Below are 27,816 nucleotides of genomic sequence, written 5' to 3'. Positions count from 1 at the left end.
TGATAAACTTATGGGAGGAATAGTGTTCGCTTGCGAGCTAGCTTAAATGCTAACATGAAAACAAGCGAACATTGAGGTCTTAAATGTCATACCCCAGAGGTGTCAAAGTGGTTTTCACTGAGGGCCACATGGCAGTTATGTTTGGCTTCTAACAGTGAATACTATTATTACACCATTTTTTAAATGCATTTTATTAGTAGATTTTTTTGAAAACTAAAATGTAAAAAAAATAAAAAATGGTAAGTTGCAATAATTTCACCTCAAAATGTAGTGTATATTAGTTTTTTTTATGTTAAAAAAAAAAGGAGCTCAGTTGTAAAAATTTTACTGTAAAATTTACATTCGTTTTTTACTGTAAATATAAAAACTGCAATTTTACAGTAACATTTGGGCACCTGGGCTGGCAGGTTTTTTTTTTTATTGTTTTTTTTACCGCAAATCAACAATTTTAGATTTTTCGGTGTAGTACTGTGAATGCCAAAACGGCACCACAGTTAATTAAAGTAAAAAAAGTAGTATTTTTTTCCCCATTTAGACAAAAATGCTGTAAAAACCACAGTAAGTTTCACAATATTACCATGAAATCTCTTGCTACTTTTACATTGCACAATTTGATGGATAACTTGCTTTGAAGTCATTATTATTAGTATTTATTTCTATTTAAAAAATGGTTTGAATGTTTGATCATATACTTTTGCATATTTAGACAATATTTATTATTTATAATATTATTTATTATTTATAATACAATTATAATATTTATTTATTGCGATTACATGGAGTACATATATTTTTTTCTCCCAAAATAGAAAGAAAGAATACATTTACCGTAATTTCCGGACTATAAGCCGCTACTTTTTCCCCTCGTTCTGGTCCTTGCGGCTTATACAACGGTGCGGTTTATTTACGGCCTGTTCTTCTCCGACACCGACGAAGAGGATTTCAGTGGTTTTAGTACGCAGGAGGAAGACGATGACACAATGATTAAAGACTGACTTTTCATATACCGGTAGGCTGGTTATTTTGATAACGTACAGGCGAGCACTTTGTATTACTTTGCACCGTTGTATTATTTGTACTCTGCACGAATGCTGTACGCCATGTCAAAGATGTGAAAGTTTGATTGAATGATTGAAAGATTTATTGTTAATAAATGGGACGCTTTGCGTTCCCAAACAGTCATCTCTGTCCCGACAATCCCCTCCGTGGTAGCAGGAACCCCTATATACTACGGTAATTACACATCAAAACCCTGCGGCTTATAGTCGGGTGCGGCTTATATATGGAGCAATCTGTATTTTCCCCTAAATTTAGCTGGTGCGGCTTATAGTCAGGTGCGGCTTATAGTCCGGAAATTACGGTAGTAAGAAAAGTTACAGTATTTTATTAATACATATTATTTGCAGGCTTTCGAGGGACGAAAAAAAATGAAGTGGCGGGCCACATCTGGCCCCCGGGCCTGAGTTAGACACCTGTATCATAGCCCAATCCAAAGGTGTATGAACACACGACTGTCTAAACAACTACGATACAGTATGAACACAAAGGATGTGATATATCCTCGACATTGTCGCATTGAAACAGACGGACGTCCGTTCAACAGGAAGTGAACTCGTTTGAAGTAACCACACAATTTTGCATTCATTTAAAAGAACATTCCAGAACAATTACACATGAAAATAGAACATAAACATATTTAAACACACAGAAACATTATGGCTCTTATGAAGCCAGAAAACTGTTGGTTTCCTCTGCCAAGAAATTTTATTGTGAGTCTATTTTAGTTATTTAAATAAATAAATAAATATTTCAGAGTGTGTATAAGTACTTTTTGAGCACACTCAACAATGGTAACCTTGAGCATTTTGGTCACAATAACTATCTATTTTACTTATTGTTTTGGTTATGGATATTTGAGGGCCTCTCTATTTTATTGCTTTCTGTTGGGATTTTTATTCAAGTGCAAAATGTTGCTGACAAAGTATATTTTAATTTAACTTGGATATTTAAAGTTTTACATTCCAATTGCAGTGTTAATATACGAGTTTATTGCATTTGAAAGGGTATACTGGCAATAAAATGTTATGACATCACTGGTAATTAGGGTTGTACGGTATACCGTTACTATGAATCATATTCGATACTATACCGCCTCTAAAAAGGAACGGTCCCGCCCCCCTTGTTTTTTAACGGGCATGACAGCGCGTCCTGACATTGCTGGTTTTACGATCAAAGGAGCATGTTCGGCAGCGCACACACACAGAGTACTTACAAGCAGACACAGTGTGTAGACAGAAAAGGGAGGATGGACACATTTTGGTTTAAAAAGTAACGATAAAGGTGAAGTTATAACACTGAAACACCCTCAGGAAGAGGTGCTTTAAGACATGGCTAGCGGCTAACGTCCAGCCACAGTCTGCAGTGTTTTAGCTACTTCTAAATCACTAATCCTCGCCTCCATGGCGACAAATAAAGTAAGTTTCTTACAAGTAGCATTATCACTGCAGCACGAGGAATAGCTAAACATGCTTGACTACACACCGTAGGAGGACACAATAGCTCACTGGCGTCACAATGTAAACAAAGGCCATGGGTGGATCTACACTTGACATCCACTGTAATGATACCAAGTACAGGAGCGTATCTAGTCGATACTACTATGATTACAAAGATATTTTTTAGCATGACAAAATCTTTTTTTTAATGTATATTATGTTTATAAACTCAGGAAATATGTCCCTTGACTTTGAATATGACCAATGTATGATCCTGTAACTACTTGGTATCGGATTGATACCTACATTTGTGGTATCATCCAAAACTAATGTAAAGTATCAATGAAGAGAAGAATAAGTGATTGTTACATTTTAACAGAAGTGTAGATAGAACATGTTGAAACAAAGTAAGCAGATATTAACAGTAAATGAACAAGTAGATTAATAATTGATTTTCTACCACTTGTCCTTAATAATGTAGACAAAATAATAGGTACCGTATTTTTCGGATTATAAATCGCAGTTTTTTTCATAGTTTGGTGTGTGATTTATACTCTGGAGCGACTTATGTGTGAAATTATTAACAAATTACCGTAAAATATCAAATATTATTTATCTCATTCACATACGAGACTAGGCGTATATCAGCAATCGTCACACACACACACACGTCAACCAATAAAAATTTGGCGGGGGCGGGTCATGGCAGAAGTGCATTGTGGATGCTACCTGCTACTACTTCCCTACCTATGAAAATTGATCATTTCAACATTGGCGGTAGGGCTGGGCGATATGGCCTTTCTTTAATATCTAAATATTTTTAGGCCATGTCACGATACACCAGAGGTCACCAACCTTTTTGAAACCAAGAGCTACTTCTTGCGTACTGATTAATGCGAAGGGCTACCAGTTTGATACACACTTGAATAAATTGCCAGAAATAGCCAATTTGCTCAATTTACCTTAAACTCTATGTTATTATTAGTAATTAATGATATTTACACTTAATTGAACGGTTTAAAAGAGGAGAAAACACGAAAAAAATGACAATTACATTTTGAAACATAGTTTATCTTCAATTTCGACTCTTTAAAATTCAAAATTCAACCGAAAAAAAGAAGAGAAAAACTAGCTAATTCGAATCTTTTTGAAAAAATTAAAAAAATAATTTATGGAACATCATTAGTAATTTTTCCTGATTAAGATTAATTTTAGAATTTTGATGACATGTTTTAAATAGGTTAAAATCCAATCTACACTTTGTTAGAATAAATAACAAATTGGACCAAGCTATATTTCTAACAAAGACAAATCATTATTTCTTCTAGATTTTCCAGAACAAAAATTTTAAAAGAAATTCAAAAGACTTTGAAATAAGATTTAAATTTGATTCTACAGATTTTCTAGCTTTGCCAGAATAATTTTTTTGAATTTTAATCATAATAAGTTTGAAAAAATATTTCACGAATATTCTTCGTCGAAAAAACAGAAGCTAAAATGAAGAATTAAATTATAATATATTCATTATTCTTTACAATAAAAAAAATTAATTACTTGAACATTGATTTAAATTGTCAGGAAAGAAGAGGAAAGAATTTAAAAGGTAAAAAGGTATATGTGTTTAAAAATCCTAAAATCATTTTTAAGGTTGTATTTTTTCTCTAAAATTGTCTTTCTGAAAGTTATAAGAAGCAAAGTAAAAAAATTAATGAATTCATTTAAACAAGTGAAGACCAAGTCTTTAAAATATTTTCTTGGATTTTCACATTCTATTTGAGTTTTGTCTCTCTTAGAATTAAAAATGTCGGGCAAAGCGAGACCAGCTTGCTAGTAAATAAATACAATTTAAAAAATAGAGGCAGCTCACTGGTAAGTGCTGCTATTTGAGCTATTTTTAGAACAGGCCAGCGGGCTACTCATCTGGTCCTTACGGGCTACCTGGTGCCCGCGGGCACCGCGTTGGTGACCCCTGCGATACACCATATATATCTCGATATTTTGCCTTAGCCTTGAATGAACACTTGATGTATATAATCACAGCAGTATGTGTCTACATTAAAACATTCTTGTTCATACTGCATTAACATATGCTCATTTTAAACTTTCATGCAGAGAGGGAAATCACAATTAAGTCAATTTAGCAAAAGTGTATTTATTAAACAGTTATTAAGCAGTGACACAAACATTCATGTACTTTCCAAAACAGAACGTGCAAGATTGTCAGAGACATTTTGAAACAAGCTATTAGTGCACTTTTGTGCATGATGTCACTAAGATGACATATCAAAACAACACTAAATTAAAGTGTACTTTTTGTACAGAACGCCACTACAATAGTTTAAAACAAATAAAGCACTTTTGTGCATGATGTCACACAAGATATTTCAATAAGTGTCACATAAAAATGAGCTGCATATCAAATAGTGTATGTCCTACGGTGTTGATGTGGAACGTTGCTTCGGCATTTAGTTGGTGTGGCACCGAACGGAGATGTTGACATGTAAAGACATCTTCCCGCTTGAAGCCAAACCACCGCCAGGCGATGGACCCCGTGTTGTTTTTCTTGGGGATTAATTATTCCTCCATTTGTTACCAGATTTGCACCTTCTTTCTCTCGTATTACCACTCAAACCACACCGTTAGCTGTTAGCATCAGAGCTAACGTTACCATGTCGCTCTACCTGTCTGCTGGGCGAGGGCGTGTGACGTATGTAAGAAGGTGCGCTTGTTTCAAAGTCTCTGTGAGAAGGAGAGACAGGAAAGAGTGAGAAACGCATGCAGTTTCAGTGTTTCCCATAAACTGCCAAGATACCTGTGGCGGCGGGGGCGTGGCTATGGGCGTGGTCAACATTACATAATCGAGTAATTTGCATAATTTACTACAACGATATGATTTTCTCTAAAAAGGCTCAAAAAATGTATACTTACTAATTAATAATAACAGTTTTGTTTTAAACGTCCATCCATTCATCCATTTTACAATATAATTACAACACTTTATGTACATATTTATATACAGATTTGAACAATAAGTTATTCACTGAAATATATTTATTAATTGTGGTTCTTACAAAAAATATATCTTATAAAATATAAAAGCTAAAATGTCTCTTAAAGCTCTGCCCCTTTAATTAGTGCATACTAAATAATTTAACTTTAGCCTACTACTACAACCATATTATTTACCAGCAACATAAAGTGAAACAGAGGCAGAGGTGTCCTGCCACAGTCAGTAGCAAATAAACAGAAAACAGTAGTGGTCAAATACAAATAAGGCAACAAGAGGAGTATCCTACACTTCTCTTTTGTAAAGTAAATCTGAACAGCCTATATGGGCATCTACATCAACTATATGATTTGCCTGAGAAGCTGGACAGGACAAAAAAAAATAAACAAAAAAAAAACCTTTTTATTTTTATTTGTGGCGGACGTAATTCTTTCGTGGCGGGCCGCCAAAAATAAATGAATGTGTGGGAAACACTGCGTTTCATGCCCCGCAGCTAAAAGCAACTGCGTAAGAATGTATACTCGAATATCACGATATAGTCATTTTCTATATCGCACAGAGACAAACCCGCGATATATCGAGTATATCGATATATCGCCCAGCCTTAACTCGAATATCACGATATAGTCATTTTCTTTATTGCACAGAGACAAACCCGCGATATATCGAGTATATCGATATATCGCCCAGCCCTAACTCGAATATCACGATATAGTCATTTTCTGTATCGCACAGAGACAAACCCGCGATATATCGAGTATATCGATATATCGCCCAGCCCTAACTCGAATATCACGATATAGTCATTTTCTGTATCGCACAGAGACAAACCCGCGATATATCGCGTATATCGATATATCGCCCAGCCCTAACTCGAATATCACGATATAGTCATTTTCTGTATCGCACAGAGACAAACCCGCGATATATCGAGTATATCGATATATCGCCTAGTCCTACCTTGAAGGTAGAAAAGTGCTATACAAGTATAACCCATTTACCATTTAATTTACCATTACATCTATATTTTTTAGGAGCACAAAAAAATTTTTTAGTTAAAAAAAAAAGTATATTATGTTTATAAACTCAGGAAATATGTCCCTGGACACATGAGAACTTAAATTATGACCAATGTATGATCATGTATCTACTTGGTATCGGATCGATACCTAAATTTGATTTGTGGTGTCATCCAAAACTAATGTAAAGTATCAAACATCAGAAGAATAAGTGACTATTACATTTTAACAGAAGCGTACATAGAACATGTTGAAACAGAGAAGATATTAACAGTAAATGAACAAGTAGATTAATAATCAATTTTCTACCACTTGTCCTTAAAGGCCTACTGAAATGAATTTGTTTTATTCAAACGGGTATAGCAGATCCATTCTATGTGTCATACTTGATCATTTCGCGATATTGCCATATTTTTGCTGAAAGGATTTAGTATAGAACAACGACGATAAAGTTCGCAACTTTTGGTCGCTGATAAAAAAAAAGCCTTGCCTATACCGGAAGTAGCGTGACGTCACAGGAGGAAGGATTCCTCACAATTCCCCGTTGTTTACAATGGAGCGAGAGAGATTCGGACCGAGAAAGCGACGATTACCCCATTAATTTGAGCGAGGATGAAAGATTTGTGGATGAGGAACGTTAGAGTGAAGGACTAGAGGCAGTGCAGGGTGTATCTTTTTTCGCTCTGACCGTAACTTAGGTACAAGGTCTCATTGGATTCCACACACTCTCCTTTTTTCTATTGTGGATCACGGATTTGTATTTTAAACCACCTCGGATACTATATCCTCTTGAAAATGAGAGTCGAGAACGCAAAATGGACATTGACAGTGACTTTTATCTCCACGACAATACATCGTTGACGCACTTTAGCTACGGAGCTAACGTGATAGCATCAGACTCAAATGCAGATAGAAACAAAATTTAAAAAAACCCTGACTGGAAGGATAGACAGAAGATCAACAATATTATTAAACCATGAACATGTAAATACACGGTTAATAATTTCCAGCTTGTCGAAGCTTAACAATTGAAGCTAACTACGGAGCGGCGGCGGGCGTTGTAGCTTTCGACGACACCCCGGCCGCTATCAGAGTCGGCAAGAAACATATATTTCCCCAAAGTTACGTACGTGACATACACATAGCGACACGCACGTACGGGCAAGCGATCAAATGTTTGGAAGCCAAAGCTGTACTCACGGTAGCGCGTCTGCTATCCATCTCAAACACAACACAACCTCCTGATTGTGTTGCTGTAGTCCGCCGCTAATACACCGATCGCACCTACAACTTTCTTATTTGCAGTCTCCATTGTCCATTAAACAAATTGCAAAAGATTCACCAACACAGATGTCCAGAATACTGTGGAATTGTTCGATGAAAACAGAGCAGTTTGCATGGTGACACATTGGGTACGAATACTTCCGTTGCCGTCGTGACGTCACGCGCATACGTCATCATACCTAGACGTTTCCAACCGGAAGTTTAGCGGGAAATTTAAAGTTGCACTTTATAAGTTAACCCGGCCGTATTGGCATGTGTTGCAATGTTAAGATTTCATCATTGATGTATAAACTATCAGACTGTGTGGTCGGTAGTAGTGGCTACAAAATAATAGGTGTGTACAAAATAATAGGTGTATAATTGACACAATATGTTACTGCATACGTCAGCAGACTAATTAGGAGTCTTTGTTTGTTTACTTACTACTAAAAGACAAGTTGTCTAGTATGTTCACTATTTTATTTAAGGACTAAATTACAATAATAAACATATGTTTAATGTACCCTAAGATTTTTTGTTAAAATAAAAGAAATAATGCAATATTTTTGTGGTCCCGTTTATTTAGAAAAGTATCGAAATACATGTTGGTACCGGTACCAAAATATTGGTATTAGGACAACCCTAGTGGTACTATGGTCTCAAAACAATGTTGACAATAATATTATTCATGGACAATAATTTGTCGGTCAATATATCGTCGAGCAGAATTTATGGACTCGGGCCTAGTTTGGCGTTTCGGCGCCATTAGAAGCATGCAGCTCGTCTAAAGCCCAAGTCCTCGTCCTCCTGTGGATTTGCCGCATGTTCTCCTGGCTCGCCGTGTGCGTCGTGGGTCTGACTGTCACATCCCAGCCCAGCAGGTTAGCGAACCGGTTGAGCAGCTTTGCTTCTCTTTTGCATCCCAAGTGGCCGTCAGTTTGCATGACAAACATTAGTCTGCACCTGTCACACGCTAAAGGTCACACGTGACGTTATCAACGTGCTGGTTTCACTTTCGCATTACTCTCATACGCGATATCGCTCTTCTCACTTCTTCTTTCCTTATCTATCCTCCCACGTCTGATTGTTCATTTGCAACCACTCAGAGAGTCAAGTGTTTCCTTTTCTGTTTGACGTTACTTCGCCGCCGCACGCCGTTCCACTCCTCCTCCTGCGCGACCACACCGCCGCATACTGGTTATTCAGGCCCGTGTGAGGTTTTTTTTTTTTTTTTGAAAGGCGCTCGCAGGATAGGAAGCGTTTAGCATGCATGGCAGCAACACACACGTTCACCACTGGGACGGCCATTGTTTGGCTTTTCAAGAAAGCGCCTTGTTCCTTCCAAGTGGGCACGAAGCAGCGAAAACCTCGTCTATTTCCAGGATGCATCGTAAAAGTTTGCCTCACCGTTGTAAAAAACTAAAAAAAACTGTGATTCACAGGGAAAGATGATAAGGGAAAATCTACACACGCACACGCACGTACACACACACACATGTAAAGGAATGCATGTAAGTCTTGGCAGCCTCGTGTCAGGGCTTGCACTAAATGCCCCTGAGCAGTGTCAGAACCTTCTAGAACAGTGATTCTCAAACTGCGGTACATGTACCGCCCTGGTGGCTCCCTGGAGCTTTTTAAAAAAAAAATGTGCTAAAATGGAAAAAGTAGGTTGTAAAAAATATATTTTTAATATGGTTTCTGTAGGGGGACAAACATCAGTTTTTCCCATCAACTGCCAAGATACCTGTGGCGGTGGGGGCGTGGCTATGGGCGTGGTCACCATGACATCATCGAGTAATTTTCATAATTTAATACAATGATATGATTTTGTCTAAATAGGCTAAAAAAAATGTATACTTACTAATTAATAATAACAGTTTTGTTTTAAACGTCCATCCATCCATCCATTTTACAATATAATTACAACACTTTATGTACATATTTATATACAGATTTGAACAATAAGTTATTCACTGAAATATATTTATTAATTGTGGTTCTTACAAAAAATATATCTTATAAAATATAAAAGCTAAAATGTCTCTTAAAGCTCTGCCCCTTTAATTAGTGCATACTAAATAATTTAACTTTAGCCTTCTACTACAACCATATTATTTACCAGCAACATAAAGTGAAACAGAGGCAGAGGTGTCCTGCCAAACAGTCAGTAACAAATAAACAGAAAACAGTAGTGGTCAAATACAAATAAAGCAACAAGAGAAGTATCCTACACTTCTCTTTTGTAAAGTAAATCTGAACAGCCTGTATGGGCATCTACATCAACTATATGATTTGCCTGAGAAGCTGGACAGGACAAAAAACAAAACAAAAAAAAAGCCGAAAAATCTATTTGTGGCGGACGTAATTCTTTCGTGGCGGGCCGCCACAAATAAATGAATGTGTGGGAAACACTGAACATGACACAAAACGTCCGAGCGCCGTTTTGTCCTACTAATATTGGCGGTCCTTGAACTCACCGTAGTTTGTTTACATGTACATGTACATTTGATCACTGCCAGCTAATCCATGCTAACATGCTATTTACCGCCCTGGTAGCTCTTTTAAAAAATGTGTTGATGTTATTGACTTGTGTGGAGTGCTAATCAGGCATATTTGATCACTGCCAGCTAATCCATGCTAACATGCTATTTACCGCCCTGGTGGTTCCCTGGAGCTTTTTTAAAAAATGTGTGAAAATGGAAAAAGATGGGGTAAGAAATATATTTTTAATATGGTTTCTGTAGGAGGACAAACATGACACAAACTGTCCTAAATGTTAGAAATCCCACTGTTTATATTAAACATGCCTCACTGATGAGAGGATTTGGCGAGCGCCGTTTTGTCCTACTAATATTGGCGGTCTTTGAACTCACCGTAGTTTTTTTTACATGTACAAGTTTCTCCGACACTGCCACAGAAAGACGTGTTTTTATGCCACTCCTTCTTTGTCTCGTTTTGTCCACCAAACGCTTTATACTGTGCGTGAATGCACAAAGGTGAACTTTGTTGATGTTATTGACTTGTGTGGAGTGCTAATCAGGCATATTTGATCACTGCCAGCTAATCCATGCTAACATGCTATTTACCGCCCTGGTGGCTCCCTGGAGCTTTTTCAAAAAATGTGTGAAAATGGAAAAAGATGGGGTAAGAAATATATTCTTAATATGGTTTCTGTAGGAGGACAAACATGACACAAACTGTCCTAATTGTTAGAAATCCCACTGTTTATATTAAACATGCCTCACTGATGAGAGGATTTGGCGAGCGCCGTTTTGTCCTACTAATATTGGCGGTCCTTGAACTCACCGTAGTTTGTTTACATGTACAAGTTTCTCCGACACTGCCACAGAAAGACGTGTTTTATGCCACTCCTTCTTTGTCTCGTTTTGTCCACCAAACGTTTTAAACTGTGCGTGAATGCACAAAAGGTGAACTTTGTTGATGTTATTGACTTGTGTGGAGTGCTAATCAGGCATATTTGATCACTGCCAGCTAATCCATGCTAACATGCTATTTAGGCTAGCTGTACGTACATATTGCATCATTATGCCTTGTTTGTAGGAATACTTGAACTCATTTAATTTCCTTTAGTCATGTCCTCTGTGTATTTAATTTATATTTGCATGTCTCATGTCACATTATCTGTATGTAATATTACCTGCATTTCTGATAGTGGTTTGTGTGCCATGTTGTTCCAGACCACAGCAATCGTTACCCATTCTAAGACAGTCATTTCCAGGAGTTATCTCACCTTCTGAGAAGCCTCCGTTTTACTAATGTTATCCAATGTTGTAGAAATGTGTAAAATAAATATTACATTTCAACATTTCTGTCAACAAAGGTTTGCATCAGCCTGCAACACATAGTCATTTTGATAGTAGGCTATTATAGACACTTACATCATGCGTTGCCTTCATTATAACACTTATATAAGACTTTTAAAGTCATTTTGATAGTAGGCTATTATAGACACTTACATCATGCGTTGCCTTCATTATAACACTTATATACGACTTTTAAAGTCATTTTGATAGTAGGCTATTATAGACACTTACATCATGCGTTGCCTTCATTATAACACTTATATAAGACTTTTAAAGTCATTTTGATAGTAGGCTAATATAGACACTTACATCATGCGTTGTCTTCATTATAACACTTATATATGACTTTTAAAGTCATTTTGATAGTAGGCTAATATAGACACTTACGTCATGTGTTGCCTTCATTAAAACACTTATATAAGACTTTTAAAGTCATTTTGATAGTAGGCTAATATAGCTAATATAGACACTTTCATCATGTGTTGCCTTCATTATAACAATTATATACGACTTTTAAAGTCATTTTGATAGTAGGCTAATATAGCTAATATAGACACTTACATCATGTGTTGCCTTCATTATAACACTTATATAAGACTTTTAAAGTCATTTTGATAGTAGGCTAATATAGACACTTTCATCATGTGTTGCCTTCATTATAACACTTATATAAGACTTTTAAAGTCATTTTGATAGTAGGCTAACATAGACACTTACATCACGTGTTGCCTTCATTATAACACTTATATAAGACTTTTAAAGTCATTTTGATAGTAGGCTAATATAGCTAATATAGACACTTACGTCATGTGTTGCCTTCATTATAACACTTATATAAGACTTTTAAAGTTATTTTGATAGTAGGCTAATATAGCTAATATAGACACTTACATCATGTGTTGCCTTCATTTAACACTTATATAAGACTTTTAAAGTCATTTTGATAGTAGGCTAATATAGACACTTACATCATGTGTTGCCTTCATTATAACACTTATATAAGACTTTTAAAGTCATTTTGATAGTAGGCTAATATAGACACTTACATCATGTGTTGCCTTCATTATAACACTTATATAAGACTTTTAAAGTCATTTTGATAGTAGGCTAATATGGCTAATATAGACACTTACATCATGTTTTGCCTTCATTATCACACGTATATAAGACTTTTAAAGTCATTTTGATAGTAGGCTAACAGACACTTACGTCATGTGTTGCCTTCATTAAAACACTTATATAAGACTTTTAAAGTCATTTTGATAGTAGGCTAATATACACTTTCATCATGTGTTGCCTTCATCATAACACTTATATAAGACCTTTAAAGCCATTTTGATAGTAGGCTAATATAGACACTTTCATCATGTGTTGCCTTCATTATAACACTTATATAAGACTTTTAAAGTCATTTTGATAGTAGGCTAATATAGACACTTACATCATGTGTTGCCTTCATTATAACACTTATATAAGACTTTTAAAGTCATTTTGATAGTAGGCTAATATGGCTAATATAGACACTTACATCATGTTTTGCCTTCATTATCACACGTATATAAGACTTTTAAAGTCATTTTAATAGTAGGCTAACAGACACTTACGTCATGTGTTGCCTTCATTAAAACACTTATATAAGACTTTTAAAGTCATTTTGATAGTAGGCTAATATACACTTTCATCATGTGTTGCCTTCATCATAACACTTATATAAGACCTTTAAAGCCATTTTGATAGTAGGCTAATATAGACACTTTCATCATGTGTTGCCTTCATTATAACACTTATATAAGACTTTTAAAGTCATTTTGATAGTAGGCTAATATAGCTAATATAGACACTTACATCGTGTGTTGCCTTCATTATAACACTTATATAAGATTTTAAAGTTATTTTGATAGTAGGCTGATATAGCTAATATAGACACTTACATCATGTGTTGCCTTCATTATAACACTTATATAAGACTTTTAAAGTCATTTTGATAGTAGGCTAATATAGACACTTACATCATGTGTTGCCTTCATTATAACACTTATATAAGACTTTTAAAGTCATTTTGATAGTAGGCTAATATGGCTAATATAGACACTTACATCATGTTTTGCCTTCATTATCACACGTATATAAGACTTTTAAAGTCATTTTGATAGTAGGCTAACAGACACTTACGTCATGTGTTGCCTTCATTAAAACACTTATATAAGACTTTTAAAGTCATTTTGATAGTAGGCTAATATACACTTTCATCATGTGTTGCCTTCATCATAACACTTATATAAGACCTTTAAAGCCATTTTGATAGTAGGCTAATATAGACACTTTCATCATGTGTTGCCTTCATTATAACACTTATATAAGACTTTTAAAGTCATTTTGATAGTAGGCTAATATAGACACTTACATCATGTGTTGCCTTCATTATAACACTTATATAAGACTTTTAAAGTCATTTTGATAGTAGGCTAATATGGCTAATATAGACACTTACATCATGTTTTGCCTTCATTATCACACGTATATAAGACTTTTAAAGTCATTTTAATAGTAGGCTAACAGACACTTACGTCATGTGTTGCCTTCATTAAAACACTTATATAAGACTTTTAAAGTCATTTTGATAGTAGGCTAATATACACTTTCATCATGTGTTGCCTTCATCATAACACTTATATAAGACCTTTAAAGCCATTTTGATAGTAGGCTAATATAGACACTTTCATCATGTGTTGCCTTCATTATAACACTTATATAAGACTTTTAAAGTCATTTTGATAGTAGGCTAATATAGCTAATATAGACACTTACATCGTGTGTTGCCTTCATTATAACACTTATATAAGATTTTAAAGTTATTTTGATAGTAGGCTGATATAGCTAATATAGACACTTACATCATGTGTTGCCTTCATTTAACACTTATATAAGACTTTTAAAGTCATTTTGATAGTAGGCTAATATAGACACTTACATCATGTGTTGCCTTCATTATAACACTTATATACGACTTTTAAAGTTATTTTGATAGTAGGCTAACATAGACACTTACATCATGTGTTGCCTTCATTATAACACTTATATACGACTTTTAAAGTCATTTTGATAGTAGGCTAATATAGACACTTACATCATGCGTTGCCTTCATTATAACACTTGTATAAGACTTTTAAAGTCATTTTGATAGTAGGCTAATATAGACACTTACATCATGCGTTGCCTTCATTATCACACTTATATAAGACTTTCCATTTTTGCGGCTCCATTCATTTTTTGTGTGTATTTTTGGTCCAAAGGGCTCTTTCAACATTTTGGGTTGCCGACCCTCGCACTAATGAAACGCGTACTCCTAAATTGCTACTTCATTAACGTACCGTGTTTCATTTTCCTATATTCGAACACAGTGTTACTGTTCACACAGTGGCCAAAAATATTAAATATGCTCGTTAAATAAAACCTCTGCCTTGTTTTTTAATGACTACTTAGGCCTATTACGATGCTGTATTTCAATGTTGGTCAACAAGGTGGTACTCGGTGAACAACTTCCAACAGCACACTTTCGGGTCCAAATGTGCAGCACAAAGTAACCTTAGCAGCTAACTTAGCGCCTCACTAATGTGTCACCTGCTTGTGTGTCCTGTCACAGGGGGAGTCGGTGAAGTATTTCTTGGATAATCTGGATAAGCTCGGCGAGCCGGTAAGTATTTTTATTATTTTTTAACTTCTGCTCCACTTGTACGAGGTTCTGCTCCGGTGTCGGCCCGATTGAAATACACTTTTTTATTTTTACATACACACTGTTACTAGACATGTCCTACGTACACATACACATACAACAACATCACATTAAGGACTAGGACAGGAGGACACAAACATTAGCAACATTAGCTACGTGCTAACACATGTGTGTCCAAAGTGCGGCCCAGGGACCATGTACAGGCCTGCAGCTAATATTAAAGATGCTATTGGGGGGGAAAAGACTCAAAAAAGCAGAATAAAAAAGCAAAAAGGTGAAATGTTATGAGAAAGTTAAGAGTGTCCGCCCTGAGATGGGTAGGTCGTGAGTTCAAACCCCGGCCGAGTCATACCTAAGACTGTAAAAATGGGAGCCATTACCTCCCTGCTTGGCACTCAGCATCAAGGGTTGGAATTGGGGGTTAAATCACCAAAAATTATTCCCGGGCGTGGCCACCGCTGCTGCTCACTGCTCTTCTCACCGCCCAGGGGGTGATCAAGGGTGATGGGTCAAATGCAGAGGATAATTTGGCCACACCTCATGTGTGTGTGTGTGACAATCATTGGTACTTTAACTTTAAAAAGTTGCAATGTTAACACAAAGTCACCATGCAGGGTGTTGTTTTTGCTTTAAAGCTGTCATTGTTAAAAAATTAAAAAAAATAATGAGTTGAAATCAAAGTTATGAATTATTGACATACTCAAGGCTACAACTACTTTGCATCAAAAATTCCACTTTGGGGGAAAATATTGCATATTTTGTGTGTTTGCCATATAAAAAAACCCCACACTGGTTTAAATGTAACTTAGATATTGAGTTTCATTATGTAAAGCGCTTTGAGTCACTAGAGAAAAGCGCTGTATAAATATAATTCACTTCATCACAATAAAAGCGCTGCTCCAGCCTGCCTGTGCTAACAAAATAAGAGTCTCAGAAAGCTAGTGCACACAAGCTGCGGAGTTTGCTGCCAATGTATTTCTTGTAAAGTGTATAAAAAGGAGTATGTAAGCTGGACAAATAAGATGGCAAAAAGCAAGCACTTTCATGTGGTGTTGGACAAAAAAAGAGGACTTTTTTTCTCCTCTATTTGAAAATGTTGGCGTTATCATCACTACTGTCTGATTCTAATCAATGCAAGTCATCACAATCAAGTAATACACCAACTTATATTCTTGTCTTTATGATAGAAATTAATGAAACGTGCTTGTATTATCATTAAAGGCCTACTGAAATGACATTTTTTTATTTAAACGGGGATAGCAGATCTATTCTATGTGTCATACTTGATCATTTCGCGATATTGCCATATTTTTGCTGAAAGGATTTAGTATAGAACAACGACGATAAAGATCTCAACTTTTGGTATCTGATAAAAAAAGGCTTGCCCCTACCGGAAGTAGCGTGACGTAGTCAGTTGAACATATACGCAAAGTTCCCTATTGTTTACAATGATGGCCGCCAGAAGTGAGAGAGATTCGGACCGAAAGAAACGACGATTTCCCCATTAATTTGAGCGAGGATGGAAGATTTGTGGGTGAGGAAAGTGCAAGTGAAGGACTAGTGGGGAGTGGAAGCTATTCAGATAGGGAAGATGCTGTGAGAGCCGGGGGTGACCTGATATTCAGCTGGGAATGACTAAAACAGTAAATAAACACAAGACATATATATACTCTATTAGCCACAACACAACCAGGCTTATATTTAATATGCCACAAATTAATCCCACATAAAAACACCTAGGTGTTTGTTATGCTAGCTCCTAGCTCGAGCTAGTTATAGCTCGAGTGGTATATGGACGGGATCCCGTATATATATAACCCGCCAATACAATTCAAACACCTGCACAACACACACACTCACTCAGCCCAAAGGACCGTTCACCTAACCCAAGGTTCATAAAGCTTATATATTTAACCAAAGTTACGTACGTGACACGCACGTACGGGCAAGCGATCAAATGTTTGGAAGCGCGCGGGTGGGACCTGATATTCAGCTGGGAATGACTACAACAGTAAATAAACACAAGAGTATAACTCTATTAGCCACAACACAACCAGGCTTATATTTAATATGCCACAAATTAATCCCGCATAACAAACACCTAGGTGTTTGTTATGCTAGCTCCTAGCTACTAGCTCGAGCTAGTTATAGCAAGCGATCAAATGTTTGGAAGCGTACTCACGGTATCGCGTCTGCGTCTGTTAACGAAGTCAAAGTCCTCCTGGTAAGAGTCTCTGTTGTCCGAGTTCTTCGATCTTGACTGCATCTTTCGGGAATGTAAACAATGAAACACCGACTGTGTTGTGTTGCTGACTTCCCTCGCAAAATACTCCGCTTCGCACCGACTTTCTTCTTTGCTTGCTAAGCTTCTTTCTCCATAATGCAATGAACAAATTGCAACAGATTCACCAACGCAGATGTCCAGAATACTGTGGAATAATGAGATGAAAACAGAGCTATTTCGTATTGGCTTCAATGGGGAAGCCATACCTCTGTTAAACTGGCTACGTCACGCGCATACATCATCATACGTAGACGTTTTCAACCGGAAGTTTTGCGGGAAATTTAAAATGTCACTTTATAAGTTAACCCGGCCGTATTGGCATGTGTTGCAATGTTAAGATTTCATCATTGATATATAAACTATCAGACTCCGTGGTCGGTAGTAGTGGCTTTCAGTAGGCCTTTAACTTGTTCACAAAAACCTCTCTTTCATAAATAAATCAATATAAATGATGTATATAAAGGAGGTAGATCCCCTCCACTTGGTACATAGAAAAAGTGTGCACACCCCTTGGCCTTAAAGTTTGTTTTTTTTGCATTATTATTACACTTAAAATGACACTTATCTACATGTCAACCATCATAACACAGTTGTTCCTTCTAAATCACACACACAAATGGCTGTAATTGTGTGCATTCTCTACATGGAGTGTGTTTTTACCAGCCGGCTTTAGCTTGTAGCCATTAAAAGTCGACAAGGCATAATAAGTGTGTCATTCTATTCAGCTCTATTTATATGTCCCAGTCTGTGGAACGCTCTACCTGACCACCTGAGGGCACCACAGACTGTGGATGCTTTTAAAAAAGGCTTAAAAACCCTTCTTTAAAATAAAATTTAAAAAAGCCTTTTCATAGATATATGCATACTAGTTCTAGTTACTAGGCTGTTCTAGTTTTTATTTTTATTTATTTGTATTATCTTTTTATTATTATTTTTTAATACACTGTAGCACTTTGAGGTTGTTTGCTCAATGTAAAGTGCTCTTTTACAAATAAAATCTATTATTATTAGATTATAGATGTAACATGTTGATACAAAACTGTACACCTGTATACAGTACAGGCCAAAAGTTAGGACACACCTTCTCCTCATTCAATCTTTATTTCCATGACTATTTACATTGTAGATCGTCACATCAAAACTATGAATGAACACATGTGGAGTTATGTACTTAACAAAAAAAGGTGACATAACTGGAAACATGTTTTATATTCTACTTTCTTCAAAATAGCCACCCTTTGCTCTGATTACTGCTTTGCACACTCTTGGCATTCTCTACATGAGCTTCAAGAGGTAGTCACCTGAAAGGGTTTTCCAACAGTCTTGAACCTTGGGCTTCAAGAGGTTCAAGACTGTTGAATAGTCATGAAAATAAGGAAAAGTCATTGAATGAGAAGGTGTGTCCAAACTGGTTGGCCTGTACTGTATTTCAGTTATTTGCACAGCTGTGCTTTGTTAAGCGGAAAGTGGGACATGTGGTGTTGAGTGCAAACTAAACACTTTGCACCGATATGTTTTGTATATCGCCATTCAGCCTCAAAATACTGAGTTCTCAGTTTTACTCCATATCAAAATGCACCAAACTTTTACTAAAATATGGACTTTTGTCAAGGCTGGAACCGATTATTCATATTTACATTGTTGCTTGCTTCGCTAATCAATCAATCAATGTTTACTTATATAGCCCTAAATCACGAGTGTCTCAAAGGGCTGCACAAGCCACAACGACATCCTGGGCTCAGATCCCACATCAGGGCAAGGAAAAACTCAACCCAATGGGATGTCAATGAGATACTTTGGAGGGGACCGCAGATGTGGGGAGAGTTGGGTCTAAGATAATACCCAGATTCTTTACCAGGTCGCCTTGTGTAATTGTTTTGTTGACAAATGTTAAGGTGGTATTATTAAATAGGTGTGTAATTGTTTTGTTGTCAAATGTGTGTAATTGTTTTGTTGTCAAATGTTAAGGTGGTATTATCAAATAGGTGTGTAATTGTTTTGTTGTCAAATGTGTGTAATTGTTTTGTTGTCAAATGTTAAGGTGGTATTATTAAATAGGTGTGTAATTGTTTTGTTGTCAAATGTTAAGGTGGTATTATTAAATAGGTGTATAATTGTTGTCAAATGTTAAGGTGGTATTATTAAATAGGTGTATAATTGTTGTCAAATGTTAAGGTGGTATTATTAAATAGGTGTATAATTGTTTGGTTGTCAAATGTTAAGGTGGTATTATTAAATAGGTGTATAATTGTTTGATTGTCAAATGTTAAGGTGGTATTATTAAATAGGTGTATAATTGTTTGATTGTCAAATGTTAAGGTGGTATTATTAAATAGGTGTATAATTGGTTGTCAAATGTTAAGGTGGTATTATTAAATAGGTGTATAATTGGTTGTCAAATGTTAAGGTGGTATTATTAAATAGGTGTATAATTGTTGTCAAATGTTAAGGTGGTATTATTAAATAGGTGTATAATTGGTTGTCAAATGTTAAGGTGGTATTATTAAATAGGTGTATAATTGGTTGTCAAATGTTAAGGTGGTATTATTAAATAGGTGTGTAATTGTTTTGTTGTCAAATGTTAAGGTGGTATTATTAAATAGGTGTGTAATTGCTTGGTTGTCAAATGTTAAGGTGGTATTATTAAATAGGTGTGTAATTGCTTGGTTGTCAAATGTTAAGGTGGTATTATTAACCCTTGTGTGGTGTTCGGGTCTGTGGGACCCGTTTTTGATTTTTATTAAAAGAAAAATGATACAATTAATACATTTTTCAAACTGAGACTCACTGGCTTTGGCTCATTTTCTGTGAAGAACATATATCAGAATACATATTTAATGAACACACACCATACACCCCCCCCCACACACATTTCTATTACATATAAGATGTTCGGGTCCACTAGACCCGGGGCTAATAGAAGTGTGGAAATTGATGTTCTGTGTACCACACACACGCAGCCACCCACCCACATACACACACACACCGCCTAGACAGGGGGAGGACAGAGTGTAGGTACACAGAACATCAGAGGGTGAAATGTGCGAGAAAATGAGAGCAGACAGTGTTGACAAACAATGTTGCAACCTTGTGTGGGAACCGCAGGTGCAGAAACACAAAAGAAGAATCCCTGTGGGATGCAGAAACTGGCAGAGAATTTTCCATGCAACGTTCATATTGTTGTTACTCAGCCAGTGTTTGTGGGACTTAGACTTACTTTTTATTGTCATTCAAATTTGAACTTTACACTTCAGATAAGAACAAAATTTTGTTGCATTAGCTCACAGTAGTGCAGGATAAAAAAGCAATAAGGTGCAGATATAAATAAATAGATTACTGTACAGATAAATATATTGCACTTTTGCATATGCACCCACATTTATGGATGTATGTTATATTGTCTTTATATTCCAGCGAGTTAATCCATTTAGGGGGGAGTTGAAGGGATTATTATGATGCGTTCAAGAGTCTTACGGCCTGAGGGAAGAAGCTGTTACAGAACCTGGAGGTTCTGCTTCGGAGGCTGCGGAACCTCTTTCTAGAGTCCAGCGGTGAAAACAGTCCTTGGTGGGGGTGGGAGGAGTCTCTGCAGATTTCCTGAGCCATGGTCAGGCAGCGGCTTTTTGCCATCTCCTGGATAGGAGGAAGAGGAGTCCTGATGATCTTTTCCGCCGTCCTCACCACTCTCTGGAGAGACTTCCAGTCTGAGGCACTGCAGGCTCCAGTCCAGACTGAGATGCTGTTGGATAGTGCCTCTGTAGAACGGGGGGAGGGAGCTGGGCTCTTTTCATCCGACGCAAAAAGTGCATGTGCTGCTGAGCTCTTTTTGCAAGAGCCCTGGTGTGTAGGGACCAGGTCATATTGTCAGTTATCTGCACCTCCAGGAACTTGGTGCTGCTTACCATCTCCACCGCTGTGCCATTGATGAAGAGTGGAGCGTGGTTGGACTGGTGCTTCCTGAAGTCAACGATGATCTCCTTGGTCTTGTTGACGTTCAGGACCAGGTTGTTGGTTCTGCACCAGTCAACCAGATGGTTCACCTCCTCCCTGTAGTCCATGTCGTTGTTGTCACGGATGAGGCCCACTACTGTTGTGTACTTCACAATGTGGTTAGTAGTGGACCTGGCGCAGCAGTCATGGGTCTTCAACGTGAACATCAGCGGACTCAGGACGCAGCCCTGGGGGGAGTCAGTGCTCAGGGAGATGGCACTGGAGGTGTTGTTGCCCACTCTCACAGACTTGGGTCTGTCTGTGAGGAAGTCAAGCAGCCAGTTGCATAGGGGGGAACTGAATCCAAGGGGGGCCAGTTTGCTCACCAAGTGCTGCGGGATGATGGTGTTGAATGCCGAGCTGAAGTCCAGAAACAACACCCGCACGTGTGTGTCCTTTCCTTCCAGATGTTCTAAGCTCAGGTGGAGTGCAGAGGAGATGGCGTCCTCTGTGGAGCGGTTAGGGCGATAAGCAAACTGGTATGGGTCGAATGTGGGGGAAGTCCGGAGACAATGTATTCCTTTACCAGCCGGGTACCGCCCGGCCCAGTTGGTAGAGTGGCCGTACCAGCAACTTGAGGGTTCCAGGTTCGATTCCCGCTTCCGCCATCCTTGTCACTGCCGCTGTGTCCTTGGGCAAGCCTATTTACCCACCTGCTCCCAGTGCCACCCACACTGCTTTAAATGTAACTTAGATATTGGGTTTCACTATGTAAAGCGCTTTGAGTCACTAGAGAAAAGCGCTATGTAAATGTAATTCACTTCACTTCTTGAAGCACTTCATTACATATGTTTTTTGGGATAAGGTAAACACCTGTTCAGTATTTTAACATAAAAGTGTTTGATTGTGAGGCATTAAAATGCACAAAATGCAACGGGTCCATCAGACCCACAAACGGTGGCTGAGTAACAACAATATGAACCCCACACAAGGGTTAAATAGGTGTATAATTGTTTGGTTGTCAAATGTTAAGGTGGTATTATTAAATAGGTGTATAATTGTTTGGTTGTCAAATGTTAAGCTGGTATTATTAAATAGGTGTGTAATTGTTTTGTTGTCAAATGTTAAGGTGGTATTATTAAATAGGTGTATAATTGGTTGTCAAATGTTAAGGTGGTATTATTAAATAGGTGTGTAATTGGTTGTCAAATGTTAAGGTGGTATTATTAAATAGGAGTATAATTGTTTGGTTGTCAAATGTTAAGGTGGTATTATTAAATAGGTGTATAATTGGTTGTCAAATGTTAAGGTGGTATTATTAAATAGGTGTATAATTGGTTGTCAAATGTTAAGGTGGTATTATTAAATAGGAGTATAATTGTTTGGTTGTCAAATGTTAAGGTGGTATTATTAAATAGGTGTATAATTGCTTGTCAAATGTTAAGGTGGTATTATTAAATAGGTGTATAATTGGTTGGTTGTCAAATGATAAGGTGGTATTATTAAATAGATGTATAATTGGATGTCAAATGTTAAGGTGGTATTATTAAATATGTGTATAATTGGTTGTCAAATGTTAAGGTAGTATTATTAAATAGGTGTATAATTGGTTTTCAAATGTTAAGGTGGTATTATTAAATAGGTGTATAATTGGTTGTCAAATGTTAAGGTGGTATTATTAAATATGTGTATAATTGGTTGTCAAATGTTAAGGTAGTATTATTAAATAGGTGTATAATTGGTTTTCAAATGTTAAGGTGGTATTATTAAATAGGTGTATAATTGGTTGTCAAATGTTAAGGTGGTATTATTAAATAGGTGTATAATTGGTTGTCAAATGTTAAGGTAGTATTATTAAATAGGTGTATAATTGGTTGTCAAATGTTAAGCTGGTATTATTAAATAGGTGTGTAATTGTTTTGTTGTCAAATGTTAAGGTGGTATTATTTAATAGGTGTATAATTGGTTGTCAAATGTTAAGGTGGTATTATTAAATAGGTGTATAATTGGTTGTCAAATGTTAAGGTGATATTATTAAATAGATGTATAATTGGTTGTCAAATGTTAAGGTAGTATTATTAAATAGGTGTATAATTGGTTTTCAAATGTTAAGGTGGTATTATTAAATAGGTGTATAATTGTTTGGTTGTCAAATGTTAAGGTGGTATTATTAAATAGGTGTATAATTGTTGTCAAATGTTAAGGTGGTATTGTTAAATAGGTGTGTAATTGTTTGGTTGTCAAATGTTAAGGTGGTATTATTAAATAGGTGTGTAATTGTGTAATTGTTTGGTTGTCAAATGTTAAGGTGGTATTTTTAAATAGGTGTATAATTGGTTGTCAAATGTTAAGGTGGTATTATTAAATAGGAGTGTAATTGTTTGGTTGTCAAATGTTAAGGTGGTATTATTAAATAGGTGTATAATTGGTTGTCAAATGTTAAGGTGGTATTATTAAATAGGTGTATAATTGTTGTCAAATGTTAAGGTGGTATTATTAAATAGGTGTATAATTGTTGTCAAATGTTAAGGTGGTATTATTAAATAGGTGTATAATTGTTGTCAAATGTTAAGGTGGTATTATTAAATAGGTGTATAATTGTTGTCAAATGTTAAGGTGGTATTATTAAATAGGAGTATAATTGGTTGTCAAATGTTAAGGTGGTATTATTAAGTGTGTGTGTGTGTGTGTGTGTGTGTGTGTGTGTGTGTGTGTGTGTGTGTGTGTGTGTGTGTGTGTGTGTGTGTGTGTGTGTGTGTGTGTGTGTGTGTGTGTGATCAAACTTCTGGATTTCCAAACCCTGTTGAAGAACTAAATGGAGGTTCCACACACCAGAACCGGTGCCGCCAGGTTGAATTAAGGGCTTCTCTCTCTCTCTCTCTCTCTCTCTCTCTGTGTCCTCCACACCAGAACTATCTGCCGAGTCAGCAGGACATCCTGCTGGCAAGAAAGCCCACCAAAGGCATCCACGAGTACAACTTTGAGATCAAGAACGTGCCCTTCAAGATCGTGGACGTGGGCGGCCAACGCTCGGAGCGCCGGCGCTGGTTCGAGTGCTTCGACTCGGTCACCTCCATCCTCTTCGTGGTGTCCTCCTCCGAGTACGACCAGGTACGTCCCCAATGATGTCATCCACCACAAAATGAGTCCTCAATGTCGCCGCACGCTCTCCAGGTTCTGATGGAGGACCGCCAGACCAACCGCCTGTGCGAGTCCCTCAACATCTTCGAGACCATCGTCAACAACCGCGTCTTCGCCAACGTCTCCATCATCCTCTTCCTCAACAAGACGGACCTGCTGGAGGAGAAGGTGAAGAGCGTGGCGCTCAAGGACTACTTTCCCGACTACGCCGGGACCGAGCACAGCCTGCCGGACGTGCAGGCCTTCATGGTGGAGTGCTTCCGGGCCAAGCGCCGCGACGCCAACCAGAAGCCGCTCTACCACCACTTCACCACCGCCATCAACACGGAGAACATCAGGCTGGTGTTCCGGGACGTGAAGGACACCATTCTCCACGACAACCTCAAGCAGCTGATGCTCCAATGACCCCCTCACTCACACTAGTCCTGGTCCGGCAGGGGGCGCGGCACGGAGCGAGGGACGGTGGACTTTCTCCGTTACCGGTTTTTGAGAACAACAAAAATGGTCTGAAGGTTTCACCCGTTTGTCCGAGCACTGTATTCACCCTCTTCACTCCGCCGCTGTTGTGTGAACGCATGAACAGCAGGAACGTCTTCCTGGTCCCTTTTTCCGTAGTAGACCCCGATCACTCTTTCAAATCCTGCGTTTGTGCCAAACCTCCGCAACGTTCCCCTCACTCTTTGTCTTAGGTTTCCCTCACCGGTCCACCTCAGGGTGGAGACCCAACCAGCCCACGACGTCACCTTTGATGAACTATGTCCAGAATCTGGGTGGCGGTGTCCAAAAAGGAGCCCCGTGTGATCCGCGCTCTGCTTTGTACATAAGGAAATCTTTTTTCTGTGTAAATAATATCCAGGTTTATCTCCTCGGTTGTAGAAATGACGTTTTTGTTTCCATTCTGAATGTTACAAAATCACTGCTCCCCTCCTCCCCCCTCTAATGTTTGTGTTTAATTTTTTTCACCCTCTTTTTGAAATTAATGCCTGTGTCAATTCTCACACCACTCTAACTTTATCAATAAAACACATTTTTCTAAAGAATAATGTCTATTATTGGATTACATTTGGAGATGTGATGTTTAGGATCTAATAAGAGTCTTTTAAGTCACTGGTGTCAAATTCAAGACACCTTTTTTATTTCATGTGGCCCTTCAAAGCCTGGAAATAATATGCTTTAATAAAATGCTTAATCTTTTCTTACTAAATATATTTATTTACCTTTTTTTGACGTGAAAAATCATGTACTGCATGCAATTGCACGTCTTTTAAAATTCAATATCAAAACATTATATAATCATGTATTCCAAAAATATTTTTGTTAAAATAAAGATAAATACTGTACTTGAATATCTGCTTGATTTAGGATTTCAAAACAAATGATCAAATTGTAGACTATACCGTATTTTTCGGACTGTAAGTCGCAGTTTTTTTCATAGTTTGGCCCGGAGGTGCGACTTATGTGTGAAATTATTAACACATTAGCATAAAATATCAAATATTATTGATCTCATTCACGTAAGAGACTAGACGTATAAGATTTCATGGGATTTAGCAATTAGGAGTGACAGATTGTTTGGTAAACGTATAGCATGTTCTATATGTTATAGTTATTTGAATGACTCTTACCATAATATGTTACGTTAACATACCAGTTGGTTATTTATGCCTCATATAACGTACACTTATTCAGCCTGTTGTTCACTATTCTTTATTTATTTTAAATTGCCTTTCAAATGTCTATTCTTGGTGTTGGCCTTTATCAAATACATTTCCCCAAAAAAAGCGACTTATACTCCAGTGCGACTTATATATGTTTTTTTCCTTCTTTATTATGCATTTTCGGCCGGTGCGACTTATACTCCGAAAAATACGGTAAATACATTTGTTCTTTCCCTTTTTTGGACGTTAAAAAGCATGCACTGCATGCAATTGCGCATATTTTAAAATTCAATATCAAAATATCATATTATGTATTCCAAAAATATTTTTGTTAAAATAAAGATAAATACTGTACTTAAATATCTGCTTGACTTAGGATTTCAAAACAAAAAATGGTCAAATTATAGACTGTAATTCTATGTTGTTATTTTTTACTGTAAAAATCAACTTTGGTACTGTTTTTTTTCCATATACAGTAAGACACTAAAACATTAAAAAAAAAAAACATTAAAACAAGACTTTACAGTAAAAAAAAAAAAAAAATGTTACCGCTAAAAACAGTGGTGTTGTTTCTCCATTCCATTCTATTTACAGTATTCCATTTTTTTATATGATGTAAAAAAAAAACTGCTTTTACTGTAAAATCCTGGTGATTGAGCTGCCAGTTTTTTAATATTTTATTATATATTTTTTTGCAGCTAATGTAAAAAAATATATTGTTAATGTATTATATATATATATATATGCATGTATATTCATGTATTACTCATTGTTGTGAGCGATTTATTTGGGAGCCGTTTTTATGCACGTGCAGATACAATAACTTTATTTAAAAAATAAAATAAATAATTTTATTTAGGCACTTTTTTATTCGGATTCACTTTAATGGTTCATTGTTCTGATGTAGGTCAAGCGTACACACCAGGTAGGGTAGTAACATTTTGTATTTACATTTTTATTATAATATTATTTATACATACATATATACACTTTATACTTGTTTTTGTATTTTTATCAGAATTATTAAAATGCTACAGAGGTGTTTAAAGTTAGAGAAAATCGTAATATTACTATATTACTAATATTTACAGTAAAAACTAAAATAAATACAATTAATATTTCAGAGCAATTCTTACCAATACAGTAATATGTGTACATTTAAATTATACTGATCCACTTCTTTTCTTGTAATGATGATTATTGTGTTTCAAAATAAAATAAAAACAGTTAAAAAAAAGGACTAATAACGAGTTAGTCTTTTTAAGATCCGACTACCTTGAAAAAGCCATAAATCCCAATCTCTGATTTCATTTGATTGCATTTGCGCGAAAGCGCTTTTTATTTTTTTATTTTGTTGTGCGGAAAACTTTTAACACGAAACCGGAAGTGCGCCTGAGTGACTCATCTCAGCTGATGTCGCGTCACACCCACAACATTCTCGTCGATGGGCGTCATAAAGTGG

The 27,816-nt window shown here is 36.7% G+C and overlaps 1 protein-coding gene across 1 annotated transcript in view; it reads left to right on the top strand.

The window, feature by feature from the left end:
- LOC133656265 (guanine nucleotide-binding protein subunit alpha-13-like) overlaps positions 1–25,719 on the top strand; it is a 52,398-nt gene extending 26,679 nt beyond the window's left edge. The window contains exons 3-5 of the mRNA XM_062057250.1: positions 15,252–15,302; positions 24,466–24,666; positions 24,730–25,719. Coding sequence (XP_061913234.1) covers positions 15,252–15,302; positions 24,466–24,666; positions 24,730–25,101 — 624 coding nt within the window. The 3' untranslated portion in view covers positions 25,102–25,719. The remainder of the gene's footprint in view (positions 1–15,251; positions 15,303–24,465; positions 24,667–24,729) is intronic.
- Positions 25,720–27,816: the final 2,097 nt, after the last annotated feature.

The sequence above is a fragment of the Entelurus aequoreus genome, linkage group LG08 (assembly GCF_033978785.1).
Source record: "Entelurus aequoreus isolate RoL-2023_Sb linkage group LG08, RoL_Eaeq_v1.1, whole genome shotgun sequence".
In the NCBI taxonomy this organism is placed as follows: domain Eukaryota; kingdom Metazoa; phylum Chordata; class Actinopteri; order Syngnathiformes; family Syngnathidae; genus Entelurus; species Entelurus aequoreus.
Note: the sequence above shows the minus strand (reverse complement) of the source record. Positions and strands in the feature narration are given on the sequence as shown.